General features: G+C 39.9%; 1 protein-coding gene across 1 annotated transcript in view; it reads left to right on the top strand.

Moving 5' to 3' along the window:
- The window catches only part of HECW2 (HECT, C2 and WW domain containing E3 ubiquitin protein ligase 2), a 363,663-nt gene that overhangs the window by 201,210 nt on the left and 143,320 nt on the right, over positions 1–19,133 (top strand). Inside the window, exons 3-4 of the mRNA XM_038585899.1 lie at positions 11,795–11,902; positions 18,922–19,016. Coding sequence (XP_038441827.1) covers positions 11,795–11,902; positions 18,922–19,016 — 203 coding nt within the window. The remainder of the gene's footprint in view (positions 1–11,794; positions 11,903–18,921; positions 19,017–19,133) is intronic.

Raw genomic sequence — 19,133 nt, 5'->3', positions numbered from 1 at the left:
TAAATTAGAGTTTCCAGATAATGAGCACTCTATTCTTAGTAAATCAGTTAGAAAACTCCCCTATGATAACAGTTTGTTGACATCAGCTCACTCTGTATGAATGTGTGTGTGTGTGTGTGTGTGTGTGTGTGTGTGTGTACACATAACTCATTCTTTGGAATTTTCCCAATGGAAAAGCAAAGGAAGGAAGCCGAGGGGAGGATGGGGCAATTGCATCCTGTACCCTTTACAGGGTGTGGCCACAACGGCCTCAGCCTGAGGGACGCTCATAGGTTGTGTTGTTTTCATTTAGGATGCCTGAACAGTGGTAAGTCTTGAGGAAAAGTGGGAGTGGCTCTCAATGTTTTCTTAGCTGGACAGGAGTCTGCTGGTAGAGGTCTGCTCAAATCCTGCTTAGGATTTCATTTCTAGAACTTTGGGAAAGAGGAAGGAGAAGCAGGATCATCAGTAGGGTGGACCCACGGAGCTCTCAAAGCCACGTTAGGACTCCAGAACTATCTGACTTCAGTGCTGGCCACTTCTATGAATGAAATTGCCAAGTGGGTGGGCCAGGTACATGATTTTAAGGAGAATGGAACATGCTTCTTCTTCCTGCTTCCTAAATCTGATTTGAAATGACATGGATTCAATCCTGGCAAAGGCAGAGAGAACCCCTTTGGGACTCTATGAGGTAAGATATTAGAAAGTTCTGTGAAATGAGTTCTACTCTCTCTCACCTGATTTCTTATTAACAACCTATGTGGTGTGCTTATCACATTTAATCATTTGACAACTCGATATCCATCAGTGCTAGGATTAAAGCATTTAAAACTTTTATACACGGGGCCCCTGGGTAGCTCGGTCAGTTAAGTGGCTGCCTTCTGCCTTTGGCTCAGGTCATGATCTCAGGGTCCTGGGATGGAGCCCAGTGTCAGGCTCCCCGCTGAGTGGGAAGTCTGCTTCTCCCTCTCCCTCTGCTCCTTCCCGCACTCGTGTTCTCTTTTGTTCTCCCTTGCTCTGTTCTCTCTCTGTCAAATAAATAAATTTCAAAAAATCTTTTAAAAATTTAAAAATATGTGGACCTTTTGCTGAATTTCTAGAGTCCCAGTGATTTCAAATGAATTACTTTACAGTGATGTTAAGTACAGGTTCTACCTATAATAATGTTCTTTAAAATGTCATTTGAATCTAAATAGATTTTTTTTAAAGATTTTATTTATTTATTCATAGAGACACAGAGAGAGGGGGGCAGAGGCACAGGCAGAGGGAGAAGCAGGCTCCATGCAGGGAGCCGGACGTGGGACTTGATCCAGTGTCCCCAGGATCAAACTCCGGGCTGCAGGCGGCGCTAAACCGCTGCACCACCGGGGCTGCCCCTAAATAGATTTTATGACACGTTATCTGCCTCTGGATAATAATATTTTTTGGCAGATTTTAAAGCTCTTCTCTCATGAATGAGATGTTAAAGCAGATTTATTTGTAATGTAATATTTATATGGACAAGTACTCGTAGACATTCACATTTTAGAAACTGTTGATTTAACAGTGATCTTACAACAAAACTTTAATTTGAGAATAAAATCATGTTTTTGTTAAGATTTTCTTGTGGCAATCGTAGTAAACTGAACCAGCTTCTTGTAGACCTTTGAAATCTGCTCTAATTGTTTGAAAGATAGGATGAATCCAGGGCAAAATTTCAGTTCTATCCTAATCCTTTTTCAATGAAAAATTGTGCCTGTGGACTACAAAATGCCAATCAGTGGTACTCAAGGTGGGTGGGGATGCTATTTTTTATTGTCTTAAATATAAAGCATGCAACTGACATTTAGTTCCAGAGCGCCAAGGAAGCTACTGTTGCTACAGTGTATTGGACAGACCCAGTAGTGCCCTCATTTAGAAACATAGAAAAATGCTTAGTTTAATGAAAAGAAAGTTGATGGCTTAATAAGGATTCAGGTGAGCCATCTAATCTCTGGAAAGTGCTTCATCTTCTGAGCAAGCCATTATGAGGAGGGATCCATGGAGAATAGACACATCTGCAAAATTATTCTTAAGGATTAGTAGCAATGAATGTTCCAGAAAGATTGCTCTCACATACTTCCAACTAATATTTTCAGACTGAGTTTGGATTAGCTCCAAAACGTATTTGGTTCACTTCAATAAGGGTAACCTCTTTCTTTAAATCAAGTTAGCCATTATAGCTCTTGATCTTATTATATGAGCTAAGATTAAAGGTGTGATTTACCCATCACTGAAGGATGCTTTTGTGCTGAACTTCTTATTTTATAGATATAATGGTTGTACGTGTCTCAGAATCTGCAGCTATTAGGTTCATATAAAAGTAACATCCTGAAGATTCTAGAGGTTGCTTTTAAACTTCGCTTAGTATTAAAAGGGACTATCTTTGAGCGAGAGCTTAGTGTATGTATGGTATTAAAGAAAATCATTAGAGGAAAGAAAGGAGGGATATATAATCAAAACCTCATTGTCGTTCCTGGCAACTTTTTGACACACATAGAGCCACAACAGAGATTGCCAAGTCAAACACGATATTCACAATCCAAGTCTCATTGTGTAGGGAGATGAGGGCATCCCTGCCTGTTCTTTATTAAGCTGAACTTAAAGCTCATTGACAGAATTTTAGGCTTCAAGTGACCTTCCACCCAAGAACTGTGCAGATTGATTTCCTCTGTGTGAGAGACCATGTTAGGTGTGTAATGGCATAATGTACTCTCATTGTACGTGTGGACTGCACTTCTACTGTCTGCTCATTTGTCATCCAGATTAAGAAAGCAGTCACCAAAAACACGTAAATCAGCGTGCTTTTGTTTTAATTTACATACATCTATGAGAAATTAGGATAAAATTATTTATTTAAAGAAATTTTAAAAGGTAAAAACTAAGGAAATGAGGTTGAGGATCTGCACTTTTGAATATTAAAAGAAAAACATAACTTTTTTAGAAAGAAGGAAGAAATGGATTTAAAAATTTCTAAACCCCACACATGTAGTTCCTAATATGTGCCAGGTTCAAATACTGTACCCATGTACTCCTCACAGCTTTGTGAGCTAGGTGCCATTATCATTTTATAAATTAAAGAGATGGAAAAAAAATTAAAGAGATGGAGTCTATCCAGTTTTAAGATTTGCACAAGGTTATGGATCCAGTAGATGAGAGAGATGGAATTTAAATTTAGGTCTGCTGTTTCTCAAAATTCTGGGATCTTACCATCACCTAATAGCCGCAGTCTGGCAACATCATTATCAAGCGATGTATTACTCTCTTGATACCTGTAATAAAGGATTTGTACCTAAAAAAATAAAGCATATTTATGTTGGTGAACAGAAGGGCTATGTGGACTGAATGCCAGCGATATATTAATTATGTTGCATTAGGGGTTTTATTGAGTTACTAAGAGACGGAGAATCTGAGCTTTCTGTTTTGACTGATTAAGGTTGAGTGTGGGAAAGTTGGACTTTAGGGGAGTTGTTTGAATAGGGAGAGGGACAGGAAGAGCATGGTGGGCTTAAAGAGTGAAATTCAGGCTGGTGGTTGGACTTGGAGAGAGCTTAGAGGTGGATGAGTCACCTCGCAGGGTCGTTTGAGTGGAGAGTCTGGAATTGATTCACAGCCTTTTGCACTAAGGGTGGCTATTTATAGCTACCACAGCTCTGTCTGCACACGAAAGATGCAGACGGGAGGAGAGGGTCACGTTTAGGTTATGGCTTTAGTGCTTGGTGCTGGGCCTGGGTGTGAAGCATCACGGGCCATCTTCTCTCCCACTTCTACAGTCCATTCTGCACATGGCAGCCAGAAGGATTTTTCTTAAAAAAACATGGATCATGTTACTTCCTTGATTTAAGTTTTCCGGTGACCTTCCATCATCCTCAGCCTCAGGAATTCAGACTCATCACAGTGGTCTAGATGGAAGGTGTGATCTAGCATCAAGGACATGGTCTCTGGGTTCACTGTGCACATACTACTTTCAGGATCCTGGACAGATTTCCTAACTTCTCTGTACCTAAGTTCCCATCGTTTAGAATCTGACAGTGGTACCTACCTCAAAGGATTGTTAGAGTTGTCAAGGAATCGATAAAGACAAAGCAGTAGAACGGTGCCTGACATATAAGCCATCTCTGAACTGCTTTACTAGCTTGTATTCTGGGCCATGACTGAAACTCTTAGGAGGTATCTACCAAAACGAGTTCAAGTGTTTCCTCTCGCTAATCTGTTGGTGGTTTCCTCCCTTGTCAAAATGAGTGTTTAATCATTAGGTTGGGATCAACTATGTTATATAGGAAGTTGCTTAACAGCACACTTGTCTCCACTGGATATATGTCTGGAGGTGTGGGTGTCCAGGAGGCTCCCTCAGAGGTGTGCCTAGGACTTGGCTCTAAGTCATCCAGTGTGGATCTAGTGAAAGATTTCCCATTTTCCAGGTTGGTTTACCACCCTGGTAGATGGCCTGCCATAGAGGATAACCATAAAACATCTCTCTCATGCTTTGGGGGTACATGGCCTTGAATCAACACATCTGTGCTCTCGTCCTGCCAGTGCAGCAATGTACATGCCTTTCAGTGCACACGTACCCCAAGGCCAGACCCTGCAGACTGGTCATCAGCTTCTCTGAGCCGCTGTTGCTTTTGTTTGTTCTTGTCCTGTGATGTGCTGTGCCTTTTTCTCCCATCTCTAGTGTATTTTAATCAGCAGATCTTTCTGGTATCTATAGGAAAATCGCTATTCAAGTGAGTACCAAGCCATAGTCATTAGTGTTGTGGTAGCAGGATCATAATCTCTAAAAACATCTGACACATTCTTTTTTTCAACTAGAGTGAGTTCAGTGTTAGAAATTGGGCATCTAGGGAGACTAGGTTAAAACTAATGTCACGTTTGCAAATTCATGAGGAAAGTTATTAATAAATTCTCATAGGACTTAATAAAATTTATATTCTGTTTGGTGCAGTCATTGGTAGAGACTCCCCCTTCCCTTGCAATGTAGTTCAGATCCCAAAGTTGTTGTCAGAGTCTTCCTGTCACATTGCAGCAGGATTCCGTAACCTGCCCAGCACATACTTGTAGAAAATTTGCAAAAAACTTTACAAAATGGTTAAGAATAGCAAACAGTCCCTGTGAAATTGTGCTCTTTGCCCAGCTCTTTAATGAACATTTTGATTCAAATTGTAGTTTAGTATATTGCTCTCCAAATCCTAAATCCCAGGGCATCTAATTTTCAAGTATAGCCAGAATAAGCCAGACTCCCTTATGATCCCATCTTAGGGCATAGTTATATTCAATTTGTATCCAAAAAGTAATTTAAAACAACTTAGATGTTTATGCCATTTGTGAGAAAATGTAGGGAGAGATTACTTTAACAAAAGAAAATTTGCAAGCATCATTTTTCATCTCTCTGGCATAATTTTCACATGGCATTTTTCTAAAAAAAATCCTATCTTTTCGTAACTCCCGAGTTGATTGATAGAAGAGTGGAGGCTATGAGCATATATATTTTTGTTCCTGTTTTATCTCCAGTACTGTAATATTAACATAGATATAGAAACATTTGCAAATTCAAATTTTGTTTGGATGTATTTGAGATGTCTGGTCATATCACCTATATATTCTCTTATTACCTTAAAAGCCTATTCAGAGGACATTTTCTGGAATCAAAATCATGAACAGGAAAAAAAATACTCTTTTAAAGATAATTTTCATAGTGATCTCTGCATATTAAATATTATGGGAAAGGAGTTGTAAAAAATTGAGTCTCTCTGCTTACATTGTTTTAGCTTTTGTGGCATTTTAGAGAATTCATTATTTAAATGACTCTTTACAATCATATTGTGGGTTAATATAATTAATCTTACTTTTCCAAGGATGAAAAAGATAACATCCTGGGGCCCAGGCAATGACAATAGCTTTTGCCACTGAATTCGGCTCTAAATATGGCCACTTGTTTCCTGTTTCTGATGACCATTCATAGAACTAAAAAATGAGCTCCGGGTAGTAAAGCAAAATTTGCAAAAATTTTTGCATAGACATGTCTATGTCCATAGACATAGTATGTCTATGGAACAGCGAAGCAGAGGAATGCATAAGGCACCTTAATGACTGGCCTAACGTGTAGATATCCAAAGGATATCTCCTTTGTGCCTCCCCAAGATACATCAAACCTGATAGATCCAGAGCCATATGAATTCCACACAGTTACAGGGAGTGCTAATTATTCCTCCTCTGCGCCTCTTTAACTGTATAAAGTACACACAGCCCAATCATGGCACTCTTGACATTGCATTGTACCTTATGTGTCAGTCTTCCCTACCACACTGTGGTCTCCTGATGGCAGGAAATGGGTCTTCCTTATCTTCCATAGTAGGCAGGCAGTCATTTAATGCTTTTCAATGAATGAATGAGTGAGTAAATGAACAAGCTAACAAATGAGAGAAACAGTCATCAGAGATGTGCACAGTCCAAACCATTGCTGTGATTGCTCAGTATTCCTGGAAATAACCATAGAACAGAGTTTCCATGTGTGGTCTTTGTAGTAGTATTTCTATCAGAATCAGCTCCTTAGAGTGTTCGCTAAACTTCAGATTCCTGTGTCCTAACTTAAACCTACTGAACCCAAGTCTCTGGAAGAGCAGCCCAGGAATCTGCATTTTAAGGAAACCTTCAGGATACTCATAGTGAGCAATGGAGCTGGGCAATCATTGTTGTGGAGGATCAATTAGCTAAAGGGAAAAGTGGCCAATGATGATTTGTTTCCTAGTGAATGTGCAGGAGATGTTGGTAAGTTTGGTAATATAGAGATTTTGTTTAAGACCCCACATGTTCCTCCTAAAGATAATGTGGTTTCAATTAAGGAAAGGGGGCCTGTTTCTGACCTAATTAATTAGATCTGAGAAAATTCTCTGAGCCCCTATAATCTATAGTTACGAGAATTGTATATGGTGTAATCTTCTATCTCTGTGCCTTTGTTTTCTGGGTCCAAACACTTTATTTGTTTTTTCCTTGGAGAAGCAGACTTAACAGAATTAATTCCAGTATTAATAACAGAATAAATTTAAATAGCCCTAAAGAGTCATTAAAAAAAAAAAACAATGCTAGATGAGATCCCTTCGCAAAAGTATCATGGATTGCTAAAATAGGCAAGAGTGAAGATTTTCAAGTTTTTTTGATCATGTTCCCATAATTTTCTTAAACAGATAGGTATAAAATTATATTGAAAGGATTTTAGGGCTTTTTTTTGCATATGTACTTTGCTTTCTATTTAGAGAAAATGTACCACCAACTAGACTTGTAAGAGAACAAAGAAGACATATGAGACACGAGTGGACAAGCTTTATATAAATGCTACCAAACAAAATTAGATTTAAAGAAGGTACTTAGGTACATGAATTAAACATCTGCAGTGTTTCTTCTTTGTAATTATGTTCCAGCTTAAAAGTTACCCAAGTCTCTATAATATGCGCTCCTAGAAAATAGACTATTTCAATTGTAGAACAGACACTTTAATCCTAGTAGGAAGAGAAATAAGAATGAGAATGGGAAAGCAAGCAAGAATGGTAACGGTCCAAGAGTAATGTCAGAACCAGGGAATGTGCCTCATGAAAGCTGACATGTTTTTAGGTTTAAAGGAAGAAACAAAGTGAGAGATGGTTGGTTATGTGTGGAGGGGATTGGGTCAAAGGCTCCACCATAACAGGGGTAGAACCCTGGGCAAGAAGGCCAAGAGTAAGTATGGATACAGAAAAGATGGTATTAGATTATATAATTAGATTTATAATTATGTCCACATTCTACCTATAGGGGATATAGAACCCTCTGTTTAGTATATATTTTATATTCAGTTATTTTTCTTACTTCGAATTGGGATTTTTTAAAAAAGACCAAATCACCTAATATACATATTAGATGAGGGGAAAAGGAAAACTACTTCTACAATCTGGGAAAAATATTATGTCCTTAGACATCCATGAAAAATAGATGTCAGCATAAAAACGGCTATCACGGAAAAGTTGTTCTGGGTCTAGACTAGAATTGACTCCAACCTCAACAAAGGTGTTAACCTACTTAAAGAGGAAAGTTTTACTCTGAGGGACCAATTAAAATTGGTCTTGAAACAAAGAATAGGAATGAGTCACTCTAGTCGTTCTTTATGTGGTGTGACCAAGGCTGGCCAGAGTTGTGCTAGTTAGCAGCATGGGAGCGGTAGTAGTGGTGGAGGTTGTGAGAATCATGTCAAAATAATTTATACTCTGTGCTCCTAAGCTGGCTTATTTATATGGATTTGATATTTTCAATTAAGGGTAGCTGCCACCCATTGCCAGAAGTGCTTGTCTCTTTCAGACATAATGAATTATCAGAAACATAAACTTATCAGAGAAAAATTTCAATCTAGAATAACCAGATTATTAATCAACTTGGGTATCTTCTATGTGACAGACACTGTGCTTGGTGGGGAATAAGATCTTCCTCATGGAGATTTACAGGGTGGGTCTCTTGCTGTGGCATTTTTAAATTAGAACAGATCCATCAAACTTCTCCTGTGGGTTTGCTCATCCTAATTCTGACCCATTTCTCATTTTTATGGGACATTTGAATTCCACATGAGCCTGAATACTCATAGTACATTTTCAACACTTGGCTTCAACTAGTCTTTTTTTTTTTCTTTAAATATCACAAATTTCACCAAATAGAGCTGTCTACATGACCTATGAGCCAATGAGGGGAATTAAAGTCAAAGATCTATCTATGGCTTATCCCAACCCACAGGAGCTGTTGGGTAAATTGAATACACAGATCTGTTTCTTGGTAAAGACTCTTGGAAACAAGCACCCATCACTCTTCTCCCTATTTTCTACTCGACACAGTGCAGTATTTCTACCTTGAAGTGGATGTGGCTGGCAAGGAAAGAGTTATTAGTGACCCTTCTTGGAACAAGAGACAGACACTGTCACTGGTTCTCAAAGTGCCTTTCTAGGAGGAATGTAAGGGATGTGTGGAGGCTCACGCTCCCTTCCATCTGGCGCTCGGGTCACCTACAGTGATTCTCCTCATCCCATTACTACCTCCCATTCTTTTTTTTTTTTTTTTTTAATTTTTATTTATTTATGATAGTCACAGAGAGAGAGAGAGAGAGAGAGGCAGAGACACAGGCAGAGGGAGAAGCAGGCTCCATGCACCCGGAGCCTGACGTGGGATTCGATCCGGGGTCTCCAGGATCACGCCCTGGGCCAAAGGCAGGTGCTAAACCACTGAGCCACCCAGGGATCCCACTACCTCCCATTCTATTTCTGCTCCTCAGTGGTCCTTCTTCCCAAGGTTATGTCAGAAGTGTACATTTTGTTTGGCTTACCTGATGCCTTTGAAGGAAGCAAAGGTAGGTAACACCAGAAGTACAAACCTCTTCTTACAGGGAGGTCACATTAACAAGTACAGTTTTATTACCTCTGCTTTTTATCACCGTGATCCTGGTGCTTACTCCTTAAATAAGATATAATGGTGCCTCATCTTTCCTGAGGCCTCAAGAGGAAACTCTCACAATATATTCAGAAAGTTTCTTATGTGTGTAGCCACATTTTTTTTAAAGTATTTTGAATGGTTGGACACCGTCTACTTCTATGTCTATATTCTGTTCCTTGCAGGGTCCAGCTTTTTCTGCCTTCCAGTGACCAATAGCCAAACAAAAAAAAATTATGTACATTTATTTGCAAAAACATAAGAGTCTCTCTCTCCAAGCAGCTCTGCCCACTAACCTGTCTTCTAGAAGGGGAGCAAGTCTTTTTGCGGTCTAGACTGAAGCAGTGATGCAGTGTTGGGGATTCTAGGCCAAGTCAGGCCTGAGGAGTCTAAATCACTGATCGCTTTTTAGGATGGTGAGTATATATGTCAGGAATTGTGTTAAGCTGCAGGTAACAGAAACCAAATAGGAATTTATTTTTGCCTAGGTAGCAAGAAGTCTGAAGGCAGGTGGTTCAGGGCTGAAGGATTTGTCATGGCTGCTTCTGGCTTTTTGCTCTGCCATCCTTACCTTAGCATGTAGCACTCATCCAAGGAGAGGGGTAAGGAAAGAACAAAAAGGATTATTGAGTCTGCCCTTTTTGAATCAGTAAAATAATAGCTTTCCCAGAAGTCCTGCCCAGTAGACTTCCACTCACATCTCACTGGCCATAGCGAGGCCACATGCCGTCCTTAGCTGCAAGGCATTCTGGAGAGGGAAGTATTTTTAACTGGAAGCATCGTTGCCCCGGATAAAATTGGGGCTCATTTGGCAAGGAGGAAGCTCAGTGGATGGGCAGCGATCAGGATCTGCCCTGAGGGGCCACATGACACCGATCACAAGCACTGCTGTTCTGTTTCTGTGGTGGAATGGAGTGGTTTGCCTGTGGTGTTTGTTTAGGAGAGGAGGTGATGGCATGAGTGGGTCATACTTTTCCATTCTTACCGAGAACAGTGGCTCCTCCTTCCACAAAAAGAATTTTTGCCTTACAACCTGCTGACTGCCCGTGGCAGGGAGGACCCATCCTCCCAGAGTTCTTTGGCTTGTGATGAAAATAGTTGGCTCCTAACACAACCACGGTCCGCAACCTCTCAGACCCGGCCTGTCTGATCTTTCCCTCTGGTCCACTTTCTATTTCTTTCATGCTCAGAAGCATGGAAAACAAAAGGGGAGTTTTTCTTCTCAGGATTATTCCCTCGAGCTTGCGGCCTTTTCTCCACCTCTCCTTTTTCTAGTGTCGCTCTTACTTCACCATGTGTTGTTTATCCCAGCGCTCAGTTAAAATGTGTCCTTAATCTTTCCTCCTGCAAAAGGGATTTGGGGGGACAAATGAAGCACCTCTGACTTTATTTATTTATTTATTTATTTATTTATTTATTTATTTATTTTTGCACCTCTGACTTTAAGAGCCAATGTCACTGTATACATTTTCGTGTACCTAAAAAACTGTGAATGGCCGTCTTTTTCATTTTATTTCCTATTCTAGGCCCTAGGACAGAGCTTCAGACTAACGGGATGCGGGCAAATGATTAAATACGGATCCCTTCAGCCTCCGGGGAGGGGGCCGAGCCTGGTGCCACCAGGCACCCCTGCCTGCCATTTTAAGTTACAAGCGTCTCCTTCATTTAGTCCCAGTGTGTCCTACAAATAGTACCATATTCTGTGTGCCATGGGGTCCGAAAGCTTGGGAAATGCTGCCTTCAGGCCTAACCTTCAGGTCACTGTCCTTTCTATCCATACAAAAGCTTAACCACTCTCTTCTTGTATTGTTCAAGATTTACTGCCTTTGACCTTTTCTAGAAAATTATCCTTGCAGACTTGATGACTTGGTTGGTGTCCCCCGAACACCGTTCCTGGCAAACCTGTACTCTGTCTCCACTCATTTTCTTAGCTTAATGTCCCCTTTTTTTTCATCCCATTTTGGGATTTGCTTTGCTCTTCCTTTGTTTTTTTATATTGGATTTTACAGATGGGAGTGCACCCGGCCCCTTTCTTATGATGGATCAGTTCACCACTGATGCAGCAGCAGTCGTATCCCTTGTTCTTTCCAGTTTTGTCTTTCGGTGACGTTGATTAACTGGGCCAAGCCCAGAAATGCCAACTTCCTTCAGTGTCCTCCCCAGTTCTCCTATGTCAGTGCAAGAGCAGAAATGCAGGGTAATAATCAGCCGGGGGCTGGTCACCTCTAACAGCGTTCATTAATATTTCCCCCTTTATCTTTTCTTTCCTTTATTTTAGAACTCGTATTAGTCTTTGAGCTAGGGGAGGACATACAGGTTGCAATTAAACTGAAAAGTGTTTGTTTGGTTTTTCCAGATGAGAATTCTCCAGCCAACTTCTGGGATTCTAAGAACAGGGGTGTGACTGGAACTCAAAAAGGGCAAATTGTATGGAGAATTGAGCCTGGGCCCTATTTCATGGAACGTAAGTACCAAGCGAGAAATAGAAGTTTGTTACTGAACGTTCCATAAATATGCGGAAATCTAGGGAGTCTTTTCTAAATTTATTATGAAAGTTTTTGCCTCTGATTTACATATTTATGCCACGTGTCTTCAAACTTGGAAATAGGAAATGCTTGTTAGAGAATGTTCACATATTTTGAAAGTATGTAAACATATATGTGTATGTATATACGCAGGCACATTCCATATACCTTGTGAATGCAGAGTATATAAAGCATGTTTGGGTATTTTAATACTTTACACGTTTTATGTGCCCTGGTATCTGCATTTGTAATTAATATTTATTATATTAATTTCAGGGAGTAGAAAGAATAAGATTTCAGTTAATTTAAGAATTTTCTGGGCCTATAGCATACTTTGCTATTATTTTTCCCAGCAGCAGTGACTCTTGCATTTGCGTCCTGGTCTTTACCATTAGATGAGAGAGTCTGGGCATGGTGACGTAGAGGTCAATTTTAAGAATCAGAAATTGGCTGCAGATAACTCAGCCGTTACCCAGTTGACCTGATGTTGTATTTATTTGTAAATATAAATGCCTATACGTAGTACATGGTTCACGGAAATATCTCATTCCTTTTTATTTAGGTGGAGGAGGGTATTTATGTTTGCCACTAATATTATTGAGAACATAGTATGTACATTTTTGTGGGATAGATGGAAGTGTGAATGGATACATATTTACTGGGCGGTTCAAATTAACTTTTTACATTTGGAGAATTCTTCATTAATGTGGAAAAATGGACTATTTAAAAATTTTCTGAGTTGTTTAATTTTCATAAGAATTAAGTTTTCTGTGTTCAAGAGATTTCGTATAGGAAAGTGTGTGCATGAAGGATGGTACTTATTAAACTTTAAAATATAAAGTAAAGTTTGATGAAATGAGAACCTGCTATAAGCACGTTTTTATTGAAGTATATAAATTTCTGTCATATAAAAAATTATTTTCAAAGATTAACATCTGTTACTTTGAATTGTCATTAAAGACATCAGATCATTTCTTCCACATTCTTCCTGGTAGGTCAGCATTTCCTAACTTTCTCTAATCATCCTTCTCTCTCTCAGAAGGACTGTCTTTTTTTTCATAGTTCACTAACTGGCTAGAGTCTCTTCTGAAATCTTTAAGGGAAAATGCTCATAATATATCAATAAGTGAGGGGGGGGGAAGCAGATAGATATAACAATTCTAACTAATATGACACATAGGTTAAAGTCTGTAAAGACATTTGCCAAAACGTGAACATGGGCTGCTTCCTAGGAGGTAAGATTTTGGTGATTTGTTTTTCTTGCTTATTTCTACTTTTCGTTACTCTTCCAACATTTGGCCCAGCTGGCACCGCCATCTTCTAATGAGAAAAATAAGTGATAAAAGAATGTGGGAGACAGTGGAATGGGTTGCTTTCATTCAATATAATTCCTCCTTTGAAAGGATCCCAGGGTTTAAGAGGCTGACGTAGCTGGGGAATATTGCCAACTGAACTTCAAGGGGAAAAGGCAAAACAACCTTCCTGTTCTCTCCCGAATGCCAGACTGCTAGGAATGGTGGCCTCTAGAGAGAGTGTGCAGATTCCAGTTGGGGGGCCCATTTGAACAACCTGGGAAGAAGTCAGTATCACATACTGTGTGACCAAACCCCATTTACAGAGTATCCCATTTGCTGCAATTGATTTTACTTCTCCTCCCAAAAGCTTTTGAGATTTATAATGTCCTGGCCGATCACAGTATACTAATATCTCCGTCTGGATGAATGTTTTTCTTTATACCTCATTCTAGTATTTAATAGAAATAAGCTTGACATTGAAGCTAGGAATTGGAAATGAAGAAAAGAGTAGGGTTTTGTCATTGTTTTATTTTCTCCTCTGAATTCCACCTTAATTCTACACACACAAAATTGGAAATATTGTGTATCATGAATGTAAAACTGGAAATATGCAGTAATATGTTTTTGTAAGGGCTTGAGAAAAGTCGTGTGTATTGAAATCCAAGGCAGTGAATGAGAATTACAGAAAGATTTGGTTCTAGTATGAAGTTTATCTTAATTAATCAGAACAAAGTCTCCTCCAGCACACATGCCTATCCTTTCAATGTAAAAACCTCCTGTGGTATTTATATGAGTGCTTCATAGTGTGGTCTGTGTCTTTTAGACATTTTTTTTTTTTTTTTTTTTTTTTTTTTTACCGCGTATCTGGCTAGAGCAGACCTGGGGGACTTCCCAGCATAATGAAGTTTTGCTTGAATCTCTGGATCTGATGGCATGGGACTTATAAAAAATTGGTGGGGAGGGGTTAGACAGCTTCTATATTTTCAGCCTCTGATCTTGAAAACTCATGACATTTAAAAACTTTTGCTTTCGTCTTTAGAAAGAAAATTTATCTTTAGCTCATCAGAAGTTCAGGCAAAATAAAATTCTCTGAACATTGACCTAAGTTCATGGGCAGACCTTGATTTGAGCACTGTCTAAGCTATTTCTGAATGTAAAGATGGCTTTAGTTTGTCTAGATAAAGCCCCGGAGGAGGCAGGCAGCCCAGACTTATATTATTACAGGGCCTACTTAAATGAATTTGAAGGACAAAGATGGTTTAATTTTGGGCAGATGACCTTCCTAGGCACTGGACAGAAGGATCAGCTTCCTCTGCACCTACTTGTCATAAGACTGTCAACTGTCAAATAGTCCTCAGACGAGCTTATGCTTGCAGAAACTGAATGGGTCATCTTTGCAGGATGTATCTTGAGTTTGGAAATAAAAGAGGTTTCAAAGTTGTCTTGTCATGCTCAGATGTCTCTGTTATTCTAGAGTCTTCTGTAGACTATGGTCATTAATTTATTCATTCATTCAGACCTGTTCTTGTCATTCCTTCTATTTATCTGTCCCATCTGTCTCTCCCCCAGGCATCATGAAGTATATATTAAGTGCCAACTTTGTGCCACATGCTATTCTAGGAGCTCACTAAACCCTAGATCAATGAATGAGCTTAGAAATATGAATAAGCGTCATAGCTGTGTGCTGAACTGCTCTGTGATCGTTGAGGATAATATCAACAAATATTGCTATTTGTATAAATGATACAGTATTTTCACATATCTTACCTGGGAAGTAGGCAGGATTAGGAACCTGAGCATCAAGAGGCTTGTGTCAGTAAGAGCCTTGTCTCTGATTGGCACTCAGGTTAATTAATATGCTTTCCAGGATGCAGTGCCTTGCCCAAACAGAATCTTCATGGATGGCTTTTTTTTGGGGGGGGGGGAGGCAGATGGTCTGGGCCTCTTATTTATACTGTCTGAGTCTTTGCTTTAAACTTGTCCAGTCCCAAGCCACTTCCCGTCAACATCAGAATGACCTTCTAGTCCCTTGGGTGGGGATTTGGTGCTTTTTATTTTCTATTCTCATACTTCAGGATCCTGTTCATCCTCTAATCCTATTAGGTTTATGCTACCTCCACACTGATGGTGTCTGTCTTTGATTTTCATGACTGTGTATCTGAGCTTGAGCAGAGGAGGGCTTGGCCATCTAGGCTTTATTGGCCCTTGTTAAAGAGAAGATAACTTGAGGTAACATATAAATGATAAGTTAGCCTGTCACTGGAAATGTGAGCAGATTTCCTCAAGAGCATGAGGATTAAAATGTGGTTTCCTTTTTCCAGTTTGTGGCCTCTGCAAAAAAGATTCTATGAGTAGGAATCAAAATAAGAACATAATAAAAGCACATAGGGCAATGGTTAAAATTATGTTTTAGGATAAATTGCAGTTAGTTTGATGTTTTTTAAGATTATTCTTTTTAAATAAAAATGCTCTGAAGGAAGGACATTTCTGTGCCACCCACTTTATGGCTCAAAATATTCAACTTTTAGAAACTTGGGAAAATGCAGACTTTCTAAAGAGGAACAATTTATTAATGACTGCCTAAGTGAATCTTGTAGCTATTTAAGATGATGGATGAGATCCCAGTCTTTGAAACAAAAACCATTTCTCGCAGGGCATGGCCTGTAGAATCTTTCTTCAGAGAGGGCTTGAAGTGGGGTTTTATACTAATGCCTAGAGTTAATGTAGCTGAGTTGAGATAGTTTTTAAAAAATAATTTTTGAATAGGAAGCACGGAAAAAGAGTATAATGTTGAAAAGATACAAAAGGTCAAAGTGAGTATCTCCTCAACTTCATGCCCCAGTCATCAGGGTTCCCTCCCTGAAGATAACCACTTTTACCAGTCTCCCTTGATCTGTCTGGAACTGTCTTATTCAGATGCAAATCCAGAAACAGACCGATCACTTTAAAAATGCAACATCAGAATCACACAGTTAGGGAAATCCCGTCACTTAGGAGCATTGGTAGGTTCCTAATCTCTTTCAAAGTCCCTCCCTGACTTCCCCTCCCCACAAAACAGACCCAAGGTGACATCTCACCAGGATCCTCCTCCCTTCTATAGAGGTGATGGAGCTGGCTCACTGGTGCTTGGGGGAGGTCCTCACTTTTGTTTATGGAAATGGGGAAGTTAAACATTGAAAAATAAAGGGCTTCCTATGACATGTCAGCATTGAAACAGAGCCTGCCAAATCTCTAGTGACTCTCTAAATGAAAGTATCCTGAAGATTACTGCAAGGCGCCAAAATATATTTCCATAATTCATGACTGGCCTCAATCGTTCGGAAGGGACCTTGGAGGGAGGAAGATGCCATTTGGGTGGTACTTTCTTCCTTCCTTCCCAGGCTAGAGCGAGCCCAGCTAATGATAGGTCCTTACAGGTTAATGCAAGAAGCCTCACCCTTCTCCTGGCCTGCTGCCCTCTGAGGCAACGTGCTTTTAACAAGGGGATTTTTTTTTTAGAGAAAATACTCTTGCTTTTTATAGTCTGAAGGAATTTGTGCACACACACACACACACACACACAAGCACACATTTATGTATTTCCATAATTTGAGGCCAATAGGAGGAGATGTTGGTTGCCACAATTAGCTGTGGAGAAGCCATTCTTGGGTAGGTGGGGTCGTTCACTGCTCCTCAGTCCTCCAGCTCTCTGTTCTTATAGAATACATGTTATTAGTCTTGGAAGGAAGCAAGTGGGAGAGGACGGTTTGGTCAGATCTATGTAGCTCTTATTATTTCAGTAATAACCAAAAGCTTGTGTAAATGTTTGGCAAGGTCAGTTGGAGAGGTGTTCCCAGGCAAGTGAAGTAACAATAAAGCTAGGATTCCTGGTAGGTCATCTTGCTGTTCCTCGAACCCTCGAACCCAGCATGCTCATTCCTGCTTCCCTTCTTTTGCTACTCCTCACTCCCGACTCTCTCTGCTCCATTTTTCTCATCTGTAAGTTTGAGTCCAGACAAATATGTTCCATGAAGTCTTTCGGACTCCACTGTGTCCTACCTAATCTCCATGGTCTCTATGCTCTGTTACCTCTCTGCTCTTTCTTTTTAGTACTTGTCTTTTGTATTTTGTCCTGCCTGTAATTGTCATCCTAACAGCTACACTATACAATGCCTGCTAGACCAGAAACCTTTCTTGGATTCCCTTGCACTGACTGTCTGACATGTGATGGGTACATGGTTAACAAAACCTTTTGCTCGATGATGCTGATTGTAATTGATTGATGTGTATTGTATTCACAATACATTGTGAATCACTGCACTGTGATTATCATATATAATGGAAACACTCAATATTTTACCCCATGATAGGGTTAATTTTTTGAGCATTAGTATTTTGTCATTGATAAGAAAATGTAATATGGTATTGTATTCTTAGTATATAGTATTTTTAATCTTATATACATTTCTGAAAGAGAGTTTTGATTTAATCATTCTATCTTTCTCTTAAAATAAGCAAACCAAATACTCTGTAGGAGGCTGTTTGGTGCAAGGAGGAGGGTCAATGGACTATTAACTTCCTTGGGGAAATACATCTAGTGGCCCCACTGTAACGACCCAAGTGACTCAGTTGAGATAGGAGCTCCACTCCTATAGGCTGGAACTCTTCCCTGGGGCCTGCCCATCAGCATCATTGACTATATTACAGGACACCTTGGAAAAAAGGGATCTTGCAGTAGCACTGCAGTGACTCAGATACTCTGTATACAGAGGAACTCTGGTGGCTGTGGGTTCTATCTTTGACATATTTTGGCTTCATGGTCTTTGAAATTGTCATTACTTTTCAAAATCAATAATTAGCATTTGTATTGTTTTTTATCAAGCTCAGATTGTATACACATACACACATGCATACACCTCTGGGGAGAGAGATATATTTCCACATCTCTCTCTCTCTCTCTCTCTCTCTCTCTCTCTCTTTCTCTCTCTCTCATCTATTCATCTATCCATATGTATATGCAAGTGGTTCCTAAATCTGATCCCTGCCTAGTGGCTGCATTGAAGCCACTTGGAAAATTAAAGTACAGATTCCTTATCACTGCAGAGTCTACTACAGTATTCTTTTTTACTTCATTAGACTGCTTTATTATTTTTTTTTCTATTTCCATCGACCATGGCAGTGTTTCTGTGTTGTAGAGGTTAGGAGCTAAGGCTTTGGCATGGGGCAGGTTGGGTTTGAATCCTGACTCTGTCATTTCCTGTTTGCTTGACCTTCTGCAAGCCTCAGCACTTCTTCTGTACTGTGGGGACAGGCATCTGTGCCTCCCAAGGTTGAATGGAAGAATAAGTAACAATCAGAGCAGAGACAAAGATGGGGCGGGGGCACGTGTTGGATGGCCTCTGTGAATGGTGGCTGCTTTAAATCGTAGCCCTACACTATACATATCATGGTGTGTTGTTTTTGTGCATTATTTTTTCATATATTTGGGATGTTCTTAGAGAATTTCAGAGGACCACATAAAAACAAACAGGAGTTGGTATACTTTTTCTGATTGGAAAAGAAGGGATCATTCAAAGACTCATGAGTAGGATTTTCTGAGAGGTGACGGGGGAGGATTTCTCCGCCAATTCTTAAATGACTTGATTCAGTGTTTAAATGATTGTTTTTCTCCAATCGATTTGCAGCGGAGATAAAAATCTGTTTTAAATACTACCACGGCATTAGTGGAGCCCTTCGCGCCACGACCCCCTGCATTACGGTGAAGAACCCCGCTGTGATGGTGAGTGCCCCTCATTGTCAGGCTTCCTCAGGAGGACCCCAGGGCCTTGGTTTCTATTTTTGTCTGTGCAGCTCTGGCAGGGTTATGGGGAACAATGAAAAAGGAAATGCATAACAG

This window comes from Canis lupus, chromosome 37, assembly GCF_011100685.1.
Source record: "Canis lupus familiaris isolate Mischka breed German Shepherd chromosome 37, alternate assembly UU_Cfam_GSD_1.0, whole genome shotgun sequence".
Taxonomy (NCBI): Eukaryota; Metazoa; Chordata; class Mammalia; order Carnivora; family Canidae; genus Canis; species Canis lupus.
This window is presented reverse-complemented; position numbering and strand designations above follow the sequence as displayed.